Below are 12208 nucleotides of genomic sequence, written 5' to 3'. Positions count from 1 at the left end.
CCTGCAAGAGTGGAGGGGGATTCTCTTGGTGCCGATATTCAGGTGCCGTTGTTAGGTGAGGAGGAGCAGAGTGGGGATGCCATGGTAGAGGATGCCAAAGCCGAAGCTTCCCTGCCGCCCTTTGAACCTTTTTCTCTGGCTTCTATGGGGTCTGGAGGTGATGCACGGCTTAAGGTCCGATTAGCACGGGTCCAAATGGAAGCGCATGAGAAGGCAGAAGAAGGACGGGCTGAGATTAAGTTACGGCTGGAAGTTAGCAGGTTGGAAATTGAGGCGAACAAGCAGGTTAAGCTGTGTGAGCTTGAACTAAATGCTGCCAAGAATGCACCTGTTCCACCCGTGTCATCCGTACAGGCCGCTGATGCTTCGGCGGGGGCTGAGTCTCGGGGAACCAGCTTTGATGTGAGTAAGCATATCTCTCTTCTGCCGCAGTTTCGAGAGTCCGAAGTCAATTCGTATTTTAGTGCGTTTGAATGTATCGCGTTCACACTAAATTGGTCTAAGGAAGTGTGGCCTTTGTTGCTGCAGTGGAGATTGACAGACAAGGCTCAGGAGGTTTGCGCTAGTATATCTTTAGAAGACAAATTATGAGATGGTGAAAGCTGCATTTTGCGTGCTTACAAACTGGTGCCAGAAGCCTATAGGCACAGGTTTAGAAGTCACAAAAAAACTGCTAGTCAGACGTTCGTTGAATTTGCCAGAGAGAAAGGTGTTTTATTTGACAAATGGTGCATATCGAGTAACGTTACAGATTTCAAGACATTACGAGAACTCCTCCTTCTAGAAGAATTTAAGAATTGTGTACCCGAACATGTTGTTGTCTAATTAAACGAAAAAAAGTGTCGTGTTTGTCCCAAGCTTCTGTTCTTGTGGACGAATTTGCGCTGACACACAAGAACGTATTTGCTGCTACCCGTTTTGATAAAACTGCGTCAGGTTCCAACGGCGAATCAGTGTCGTGTTTTTACGAATTTTGTGTTCTTGTGGATTACGCGAGCTCAAGTTTGTACGAAAGGTGACTTTGATTTGTCTTCCTCTTTTATTGCACCTATCTTTGCCAATGATGTTTTACTACAGGCTGAATGTGAGGCTGTTGAAAAGTCTTCTCCTGTTAGCTTGAATAGTTTAAAGTTGCCTGTGACACGTGCAGGAGTTGTTTCTGCACAAATGGTGGATATAACTTTGCGGAAGTGTTTTTCTACTGTTGATTCCTTGGAGGAAGCACAAGAGAAAATCTGCATATTTTATTGAAAATGGCTTGTTGATGCGTAAGTGGTGTCCTGATGTCAAGGATGACTTTGAATGGGAGGTGGTGTATCAGGTCGTTATTCTTTCGTGTTACCGTCGGCAGGTTTTGTTGTTAGCCCATGATCTGTCAGGACATTTAGGAATTAAGAAAACCTATAATCAGATTTTGAGACATTTCTTTTGGCCTCGTTTAAAAACTGACGTTGCGTATTTTTGTCGCACCTGTTGCACCTGTCAGATTATTGGAAAACCGAACCAGGTAATTCCTCCGGCATCACTTCTCCATATTCTAGCTGTAGGAGAACCATTTGAACACGTTATCGTTGATTGTGTGGGACCCCTGCTGAAAACTAAAACTGGTAACCAATTCCTTTTGACGGTCATGTGTAGTGCTACACATTTTACTGAGGCGATTCCATTGAGAAAAATAACAGCATCTGTTGTCATTAAAGCCCTTGTTAAGTTTTTTGCTACGTTAGGTCTACCAAAAATTGTGCAAATGGATCAAGGCACTAATTTTCTTTCTAAGCTTTTTTCACAAGTTTTGACTACTTTAAATATTTCTCACAGAGTTTTGAGTGCCTACCACCCAGAGAGCCAAGGTGCGCTCGAACATTTTCACCAAACATTGAAGGCAATGCTCAGGAAGTACTGCAGGGGTACTGGTAAGGATTGGGATGAGGGGGTACCATTAGTTTTGTTTGCAGTCAGGGAGGCTGTGCAGGAAAGTCTTGGATTTAGTCCCGCTGAACTTGTGTTTGGACATACGGTCTGAGGTCCTTTAAAAATGCTCAAAGAGAACATCCTGTCTTTGGATTCTAGCCTTAAAATGAATGTGTTGGATTATGTCAGTAAATTCCATGAAAGGTTACACAAAGCTTGTGCTATGGCCAGGGATTCATTGACTGCTGCTCAAGAGAACATGAAATGCCAGTTTGATCGTAAATCTGTTCAGCACTGTTTTAGAGAAGGTGATCAAGTGTTAGTGTTGCTCCCTGTTGTTGGTTCTGCCTTAACTGCATGATTTTCCGGCCCTTACGAGGTGCTGAGAAAGTTGAGTGGCACTGATTACGTGGTTCGTACTCCTGACAGGAGAAGGAAGTCTCGTGTGTCATGTGAATATGTTAAAGGAATATCACAGTAGAGAATATCCCCGAATGGAAGTTTCAACTGCAGATGTTGCAGTTCCTGTTTCTGTAGCTACCGTATGTAGCGATGTATATGTTGCTTGTGATGCTGATGCTGAGGATGATGGTGTGGTGTCCCATCTTACTCATCAACAGCGTGCTAGAGTTAAAAATTCTGAAGTCTTACGTGACGTACTATCTCATCTACTTCACTTATCTGGACAACAAAGGGGTGATGTTATGTATTTGATCAATGACTTCCCTCCCTGTTTAATGACGTGCCTTCTTGCACCACAGTTTTGCAGTATGATATTAATGTGGGTGATGCTACTCCGATTAAGCAGCATGCATACCGTGTGAATGTTGCCAAGAGACCTGTTATGTGGAGTAAGGTTGATTATTTGCTGGAGCATGGACTTGCTAAGTCTAGCTTTAGTCCTTGGAGCTCGCCATGCCTTTTAGTCCCGAAGAGTGATGGTACTGCTCGATTTTGTACTAATTACCGAAAAGTAAATGGGGTTACCATTCCAGACTGTTTTCCGTTGCCACGCACGGAAGACTGCGTTGACAATCTTGGTTCTGCTCGATATGTCAGTAAATTAGATTTATTAAAGGGATATTGGCAAGTGCCCCTTACCTCTCGTGCTTCTGACATTTCAGCATTTGTGACTCCCAACAATTTTTTACAGTACTCTGTTATGGCTTTCAGGATGTGTAACGCTCCCGCTACTTTCCAGCAGCTTATTAAAGGGGTCATGACATGGGTTTTTTTATTTTATTATTATGGTCCCCTAGGTGCAATTATAGTATTACTATAGTTTTTTTTTTTTTTTAAAAAAAACTTTTAAAATGTAGTGAATTCTGACATTTTCCCACCCTGTTTCTCATCCTTTGATTCAAACAGTCTGTTTTTGGGTTGTTTCCCCTTTAAGAGTTCAGTGTTAACGCCCACTGTTATGATTGGCTAACGACAGTGCATATGGATCAATTATTAATGGTGCGTTCAAGTCCTCCTGGGAATTTCGTAATAATTATCCTATAGCTTAATTTGCTAACAGTTTAACATTATTTACCTAATTTCAATGAAATGATAGGGTGTACCACGGACAAAAATGCATGCACAGGCCATATTTGAAGATGCAGCATTGATAAGCCAACATTTTTAATTTTCCATCACATGTAGGCCTACTAGAAAGGCGACATATTTTCAAGATTCTCTTATACAAATGTGTTTATATTAGCCAGTGATTAAAAGTAATATTGTAAATACCCTTAAAATGACAATTCTACATAAATAGGTGTCATATCAAATACATTTATGATTGCTTTAAACATTCACAGGTGCACTTGTGGTGCAATGCCCACTGAGCAAGAAAATAAATGCTGCATGGAGACCCCTGAAGTATGTGCACACAATAAAAGACAAAATTTATGATATTTCATAGGTTAATTTATTTGAATTAGGTGAGGTTTAAGTTCATAACTTAACTAACCCTAATTACGTTACTTAGTTACTTTCTATGGAAAGTAATGCTTACGTTACTTTTGCGTTACTTTTTAAATATGAGCAGGGCATTGATTGTTTTTCATATAAGAAGTTCTATTTATAGCTAATGTAAAAGCCCTTTCACACCAAGAAGTGTAAAGAATAAACCTCAGGCTGAAGGAAAAGTAAATTCACGTCTGTACAGTAGAACACAGGAGAAGAAGGTTCAACACTCTTCAGCAATAAAAAAACAATGAAGCACAACTGTTAGTTTATCTAAAGTCATTTTTGCTTATTAGTATGGTTGAACTGGGTCATCACAGGTCAGCAGCAAAGACACTAGTTAATAAAATGGGATTAGATACATTTGTGTTATTTAACATTTAATTATTGCAGGTTTGTGTCATATTCTAAGTTTGCATTTCACTGTTTTAATTAATTTTGATGAATACTAACTCTAAATTCCATCATCCTTCTTTTGTGCATTATTTATGTGCTTTTTTTTTAATCATGTTCTTTTGTTGTTAAAGTGGTTATTGTGTTAATGAGTGTTATGATAGCCTGAATGCACTGTAAGTCGCTTTGGATAAAAGCATCTGCTAAATGCATAAATTTAATTTAATTTTAATTTTTTGTGAGTAGGATGAATTAATGCACATTAACTTTAGTCCTAGAACTACATCATGTTCACACAGTGCACACAACGCTTCTGTACTCTGATTTCTTTCAGTATGGGGACGGGAGACTTGTCAGTCAATAAATGGAAAAAACAAAGAAACTGGCGTTACTTTTTTGAAAAGTTACTCAGATATTTCCTTGTAAATAAAAAGTAATGCGTTACTTTACACAAAAAAAGTAATCTGATTATGTAACTCGAGTTACTTGTAATGCATTACCCCCAACACTGAAGACCTGCATGGAGACCCCTGAAGTATGTGCACACAATAAAAGACAAATAATAATAATTAAGTTAATCTGTTTTTTTGTGTATAGCCTTCTCAATAGGTTGTCAGAAGAATTAACCAGGCACCAGTACCACCTACCTGTATGATTCATCACCCGGGACTTGAACCTGTTTGCCTAAATTTGTATTCGTTACAGAATGCACATAACATTTACAGGGCAGACTATGGTCCTTTGAGACTCTTTTATGTTAATATGGATAAATATTTATTGTAACAAAATATATATTCAAATAACAATCGTTTTGACACACACACACACAACACTTTACAAAACACCTTTTGAATGTATAATTTGAAATGTCTTTTCTCTGTTTCCATCAGGCGCTACAGGCATTTGGCTTACAGAAGCTTTGTCAGTTGGTGCTGGGTCTATCTAGGCAGAAAGATCAGGGTTGTAATACCATCATGTGTTGTCCTGTATATACGGCAAAAATTCCCAGATGCGGAAGGCAGCTATGTCGGATTCAAACTGCCCCTTGACTAAACCTTGATACGTGCTCAGCAATGGCCTCCTCCAATGAAGGTCTGTCATACTGTGTGCATAGACTGTCAGGCACTGTAATTTTATGCAGTTCCTCCATGTAGGGAAAAGGATCTGGCAGAACCTTTTCAAAAAGCAGTGTCATCAGATTGTAGACGTAGCCTGGAATTTTTTTTTGAAATACTGTTAATTAAGTTCTATGCACTTTTGTGTAGTGTATTTAGTTTATTTTTTTTGTAAATTACTAATTAAAACATCTATTCAAACTTACAGTACGTTGGGTTGGATGTCACTGGTTTTATGGTGTACAATCCTTTTTTAGCCTTGGGGAACAAAAGTCTGTACATTGGCTTTCCAGATGATGTAGTAGCCTTTGGACGGTTTGAATTTTCATTGAAATGCATGCCAGCCAAATACAACCTAAAATAGCAGAAAAAAAACATGTAGTTACTAAAAAGTAGGAGTGCCATAGTGTTATTATTTTTTTAAGATAAATTTAAAATAATAAGAAATGACAAAGCATTCAAAATGTTATAACTGCTTTTCAAATTACTTTATAGCTTATGCTAGGCTTCCTGTATTACATACAATTATGAAATAATCGGACTTTATGGTTTATTAATTGTCAATAAGATGCTTCTATACAACTTTGCTTTGCATACCTGCACAGCATTCCAATAAAAGGAAATACCACACTTTTGGGGGCAAAGCGTAAAATAACACTGTGAAAGGCCTCCAAGGATGAGGTCTGGAAGTGAGGGCTGAGCTTTGCTACATCTTTGAGGACTCTGTTGTTAGTCAGCACCTTTTCGACTCTGTAAAGTGGTTTTGAACCTGGAATAGTAGTATGTATTAATTTGTGTGAAGGATAATGGAAACAGTATTAGCACTGTGGGACACACAGATGAACAACAGTCAGCCACTTTGATTTGTAAATGGTAATAATATGAAATACTATGCACTCACCAGGTTTGAAGTGTTTACTGCTGCCCTTAGACACTCGATGTGAATGTTCACATTGTGGGTATAATGGATCATCATGGATGTGAACATCCTGAATGTGATTGATGAGGGACTTCCACTTGGCTACCTTCTCTGGTCCTGATGTAGAGGATACTGCAGTCCAGTAGAGATGGTTTCTTATGCTGTGCTGCCACTTTTTCACTATTGAACAGTCCTTGTCTCTGGCAATTTGCTCTAACTTCTTTGACAACCCTAATCAGTTGTAATACCAAAAAGAAATATTGTTTATGTAATGAAAAAAAAAACTGTCCATTTATTAACATGAAATGTTTTTTTCAAGCTCAAACGTACCTTTCTCCAAATGCCAGACATCGTAGTACTGTGTGACATTTCGTTCTTTCAGAAACTTTTGAATCTGGGGATGTCGGTCTGTCACAATGCAGTCTAGCCTTACACCACATTCCTCCAGCCATTCCAGGCTTCGTTTTAACCCTTCTTTCTCAATGTCGTAGCTACCACCGACCTCATTACTCTGTGAAAAAATAGTTATCAGGGCAGTGAAAGTCAGTTATTTTATTCCTTTAAAACAGTAATCATATCCGACTACATCTTAGAATTATAAAAGGTCTATTATAAATAGCAATTGTAATTTATAATACAAGTATAATTTAACATTGTTTAATTTGAAACAGGCAAGGCATACTCTGTTGCCATTCTTTCTGGTAATTTTGTGTGCATTGACATGATGTGATCTATGCATTTTCTCACTTGCACTAGCTGGATGTCTATTATGAGGTTCTTTTGAAGATCCATTGTGGTGTAGCTCCCATACTTTGCTGAATGGCCTAAAATGTCACAATACAAATAATATTTTATAAAATAGTTTACACAGGAACAAATTATTGAGACTGCAGAAGAACTTGCATCACCAAGCAGGACTCTTTACCTGGCGAATCAGCTCTCATATCGCCACCAATTATCACCTTGTCCGCCTCACAGAGATCCTTCACTAAATCCACCTGTTCCTTCTTCCACTTATATATTATTAGTGGTTCCAGGTACATGCTGGCATGCCTTCTGAAGGTTCTGTATGTGAACATCTTCAAATGCATTGACTCAAATACTCAAAAGAAAAAAAATAATTATGCATTATACGTTTAAACTATTTTAAACAGTAAAAATAAAAAAAAAAAAAACCCAACAAACCTTTTTCATCTGGAAGAATGAAGCTCCAGAGAAGTACAGGGAAGCAGACAGCTGGAGGTTACCAACAGGGGTACTGCCAACACAGGGTTGGCTCTTCCACTGTCTGAAGTACTCACAATGCGGGCAACGTTGATCAATGGCCAAAAAAGTCCCATTGCTACGAGGCTGAATATTGCAGGCTCTTGAACATACTGGACAGGTCTCAAACAGTTCAAAAAGACAGTTTTCAAACACAATATATTTGGTGTCTTCATGAGAGGCTTTGGATGTGTACATGCTATCACAAGAGAAAATGAATAACAAAAAATTAATGTAGTGTATTTTTTTTCCAACATGATCAGTTTTACGAGTCAGTAAAACATACAGTTCACATAAATGTATGCTAAACTTAACATGATAAAGACAAAAACTTACGAATGCTTTGATGGTTCAGTCACACTGGTGACAGACTGAGCAGGGTCATATGTTACGTCCTGAGTGTCACAGACTTCTTCAAAAGACACACTTTCTTCCTCCTCCAATTCAAAGCGACGCCTTTTGTAAGGCTTTTCATCTTTTAAAGGTGTTGAAGTAAAAGGATGTGAAGTAGTCCAGGGTATGGCGACATCACCACTTGAAAGAATTGAGAACTGCTCTGTTTGTGTTTCTATAACGTTAGAAAATACAATGTAAAGTTTTATTCTATCAATTGTAATTGCAGTATTATAAAAATATGGACTATAAATACTTCCTTTTAGGCAATAAAGCTTTTAAGCTTCTTATAAATATAATTATGATGACACAGGTTAGGATTATATAAATAATACCTTTGCTACGACACTTGGGTCTCATGGTTCGAAACGACAGCTGTGTGCCCACAGATGTATTAGTGGGTTGGTCAGTTTGACAGCCAACATCTTTTGATATGGGGCCTGAACATGGCGGTCTCTGAAAACAATATGCAAGTAAACTAAGTAAAAACACTGTGATTATTCATAATGAATGAAATTGCGTTTTAAAAAGTAGTTTAAAGTTTTAAATACATAACTTACAGTTTGCGTCGTCGTTGTTGAGCACAGAATAGTAGGCACGGCCTTGTCTTTGAGCAACAGTTTTTTGGCAAAGCCAGAATCATATTGGTATTTGTTCTCAAAACAGTCATCCTTAAAATGTATAGAACAAACACTTAAATTAGCACTGCCGTGACTGGGACGTCCGCAAAAAATAAACTGCATCCATTTTTCCCTGACGTCAGGATCTTTCGGCAGCGTATTCAAAGATGTCGTTTGTCCACAGCCAGGAACAGCACATCTGCGTGGCATTGTAATCGCTGTCCGTCGACTGAACACTTGTGAGGCGCGCGACGCGACAACGATACGAAATGAGGGTAGTTGTCTTGTGCTGGAGGCGGTCATATGCAAATGGTTGGAACGTCACTTCGCACCGTGACGTCCCTTCTTACCATGGATCCAGAACTAGCTGTATTTAGAGCTTGATTAAATAAATGGCTCGTTTATAATGGGGAGGACGTCTTAAGCTATGAAACTTTCAGGACGTTTTAATGGTGCAAAGACCTCTTATATTCTAAAAGATCAAGGCAAAGTTGGTTTCTCATTTCATGACCCCTTTAACATCGTGCTTTCAGGGGTTTCAAACTGTAACGCTTACCTGGATGATTTGGTGGTGTATTCTACAGACTGGTCAGAACATGTTGCTCTGTTATGGACTGTATTCGAGTGTCTCGCTAACGCTTCCTTGACTTTGAACTTGGCAAAGTGTGAATTTGGTCAAGCCACTATTACCTATCTTGGTAAGGAAGTAGCATTCTGCGCAGTTGTTGCTTGTGCTGTTGTGTTTGTGGTGTGTTGTTGCGGAATTGTTAGTACTATCTGCTACTTCTCGCGCAAGTTCTACAAACATCAAGTTAATTATTCGGTAATCGAGAAAGAAGCGATAGCATTGCTCATGGCTCTCCAATATTTTGATGTATATATTGGATCTAGTAATTATCCAGTTGCTGTGTTTACAGATCACAATCCCCTGGTATTTCTGTCATGTATGTACAATCAGAATCAATGTTTAATGCGTTGGTCTCTGATCATGCAGGGTTATAACTTGGTAATCAAGCATAAGAAAGGTGTGGAGAATGTGATCGCTGATGTTCTATCTAGAGTATAATTGTTAAGCTCTAAATAGTTGAAACAACCATATGTAATTCCATAGTTTGTTCTTGTGGGTGGAAGTGTTATGTGCTGTGTTTTTTTGTTCCCTCCCTCTTCCGTGTTTACCATTCTGGATGTGTTTTGTGGTGTGTTTTTTTTGTTTATTTGCCGGAATCGCAGTGTGAAAGGGGCTTGTCATCAAGGGCGTGGTCTTTGCAGCCAATCCGATGTAAACCTGGTGGTTAAAGGTCTTTCGGCGTGCTGCGCTGAGGGGCTCAGTGTGTGTTCAGGTGTTTGAGTTGAGGCTTGTGTTTAACATTTTGTATCTTTTTGTTATGATGTGTGTGTTTGGTTGTTTGAGTTGTTTCTTGTTTTGTGTCTGAGTTGGGCTGTTAACTGTTCTCCTTTTTATTGGGGGGGAGATGGGGAACAGTTTAGCGTATCGCGTGATCTAGGACATATTGCCCGCAACTAACAAGTGTTAGACACACTAGGTAAGTGGTGAGCGCCCTCTTTGTACTTTGGTTTGGTAGTTAGGGTAGTTTAGTTGAGGCGTCGCATACGCCGAAGATTTCGGGTTTGTTTTCTACCTTTTCTTTTGGTTAGTTAGGTTAAAGGGTTTTGAGAACTTAGTTTAGGACCTATTTGTGTTTTATTCATTTTGTTGATTTGGGCGCCGCCCTCATTCCCTGTTTCCCCTTAACTTAAAGTATTTTTCTTTGTTTTTTTGCTTTCTAATATATGCATTGTACATTTTGGAAATTAAAAACATTTAATTGGGGTTAAACACATAGTTGTGTCTGGTTCTTTCTACAATCTCCACCATCACAGCAATATAACTAAATGTTGTGTTGCAACCCATGGAACTTTAAAAGTTCGTAACATGGACTCATATGCAGTCCCCTACACAATATCTTGATATTTTTTTGATTTTGATATCTTTTTAAAAATGTTGAAATTTTTTTTTTTTAAAGAAAATTCTCAAGTTCCTTAAAACTGAAATTCACTCAAAACTCAGATAGAACACACTATTTTTGGAGTTTTGAATCTTAAATATTTTAATTGGATTACATCCGTACAGATTCAAATTTCAAGTATATTTGTATTGCGCTTTTTACGATACAAATCGTTGCAAAGCAACTTTACAGAAAATTAAGTTTCTACAACATTTAGTAGTAGTTTATCAGTGGTAACTGTCAGTTTATGTGCATATGGCAGACATGTACGGAAACATCAATGAAAGACGTAATCAGTAAAACAGACGATGAAGTACTCAACACAGATTACTGTCAGACTTTCAAAATCACTTTAAATTAAGAGTATAATCATTTAATTTTAAAGCTCAGCCACTACAAAATAAGACTTTAGCAGCTCTTTTTACTTTGAGATCATTCTGAAGTGAAATACAGATATAAAGTCGTGACAAGAAAATAGTTTAATAGCTATGATGCTGTTTTTGAAATCAAATCTTTGCATAACTTTGCATACTTAGTTTACTCTACAACAAATCAGACATTGGTATTTACATACAGGAGATAGAGGAGATGGTTAAGTGGTGCAATAAGCATAACTTGATCCTTAATGTTAATAAAACCAAAGAAATGATTTTTGACCCTAGGTCTATAGGCGATCAAAGCTTTATTATAATTGAAGGAGTACCGATTGAACAAGTAACAACATATAAATATTTAGGAATTCAGTTAGACAAACAGTTACAGTGGTCAAATCAAGTGGAGTATGTTTCCTCAAGAGTATGTCAGCGTCTATATTTCTTGAGGAAACTAAGAGTTCATGGTGTTGACATGGATATTATGTTATTATTTTATAAGGCAGCTATTGAGTCTATTGTCCGATATGGTATGGTAGCTTGGTTTGGTAACCTGTCAGTTAAACTAAAATCACAGCTCCAAACATTGATAAAAAAGGGCGGGAAAAATAATTGGACGAGGGCCACCGACCACTCTTAATGAGCTTTTTGAGGAGGCGGTGAGGAAACAAAGTTTAAAAATTACTAACGATCCGAATCATGTCCTCTACAGTGAGTATGAGATGATGCCCTCAGGTAGAAGGTACAGGTTACCAAGCTGTAGACTGAATAGGTTTCAATTTTCATTTGTACCACTTTCTATTAAAATATTGAATAAGAACAAATAAGGGGTGTGGGTTGGTGGTAATTATGTGTAGGGGATGTATGTTGTGTTATATGTATATTGTGTGCATCTGTTATACCGAATGCCCAAGATAAATTTCTCAATCAGGAGACAAAGGCAAATCAAATCAAATCAATTGTATCTTTTTGTTATGAGTGCTGTTTTTGAAATCAAATCTTTGACAGTTAATCTTAAAAAATAAAGCATACAAATAAACCCACCTATTCTGTGTACTAAACTCCTGGTGTCTCATAATTTAGAGCAGCCAATGCAATTTATAAAAGAAATCAATTAAATCTGTGTGTGTGTGTGTGTTGTGTGTGTGATGCGTGTGTAAGAGAAATATTCACATGTAACCCCTTTTGTAATCATTAACATATTCATATTTACTGCAATTTAATTACACATTTTTGTCAGTAACTTTAACTTATTACAGTTACA

General features: G+C 37.9%; 1 protein-coding gene across 2 annotated transcripts; it reads right to left on the bottom strand.

Annotated features, from left to right (window-relative positions):
• Nucleotides 1-5053: 5053 nt before the first annotated feature.
• Nucleotides 5054-8863, bottom strand: LOC109099527. Of its 2 annotated transcripts, none has more exons than XM_042719678.1 (11): nt 8508-8863; nt 8283-8403; nt 7891-8122; nt 7476-7753; nt 7217-7393; nt 7039-7115; nt 6622-6802; nt 6274-6522; nt 5970-6141; nt 5579-5727; nt 5054-5431 (listed from the first exon to the last, which is right to left on the bottom strand). In XM_042719678.1, exons 1-11 carry the CDS (start codon nt 8775-8777, stop codon nt 5391-5393), a joined length of 1947 nt encoding a protein of 648 aa, XP_042575612.1. In that variant the 5' UTR covers nt 8778-8863; the 3' UTR covers nt 5054-5390. The 2 variants fall into 2 exon arrangements, with proteins under 2 accessions (XP_042575612.1, XP_042575611.1); XM_042719677.1 differs by having other exon boundaries at nt 5055-5469; nt 8508-8862.
• Between the last annotated feature and the right edge of the window lie 3345 nt (nt 8864-12208).

Source organism: Cyprinus carpio, chromosome B3, assembly GCF_018340385.1.
Source record: "Cyprinus carpio isolate SPL01 chromosome B3, ASM1834038v1, whole genome shotgun sequence".
Lineage (NCBI taxonomy): Eukaryota > Metazoa > Chordata > Actinopteri > Cypriniformes > Cyprinidae > Cyprinus > Cyprinus carpio.
This window is presented reverse-complemented; position numbering and strand designations above follow the sequence as displayed.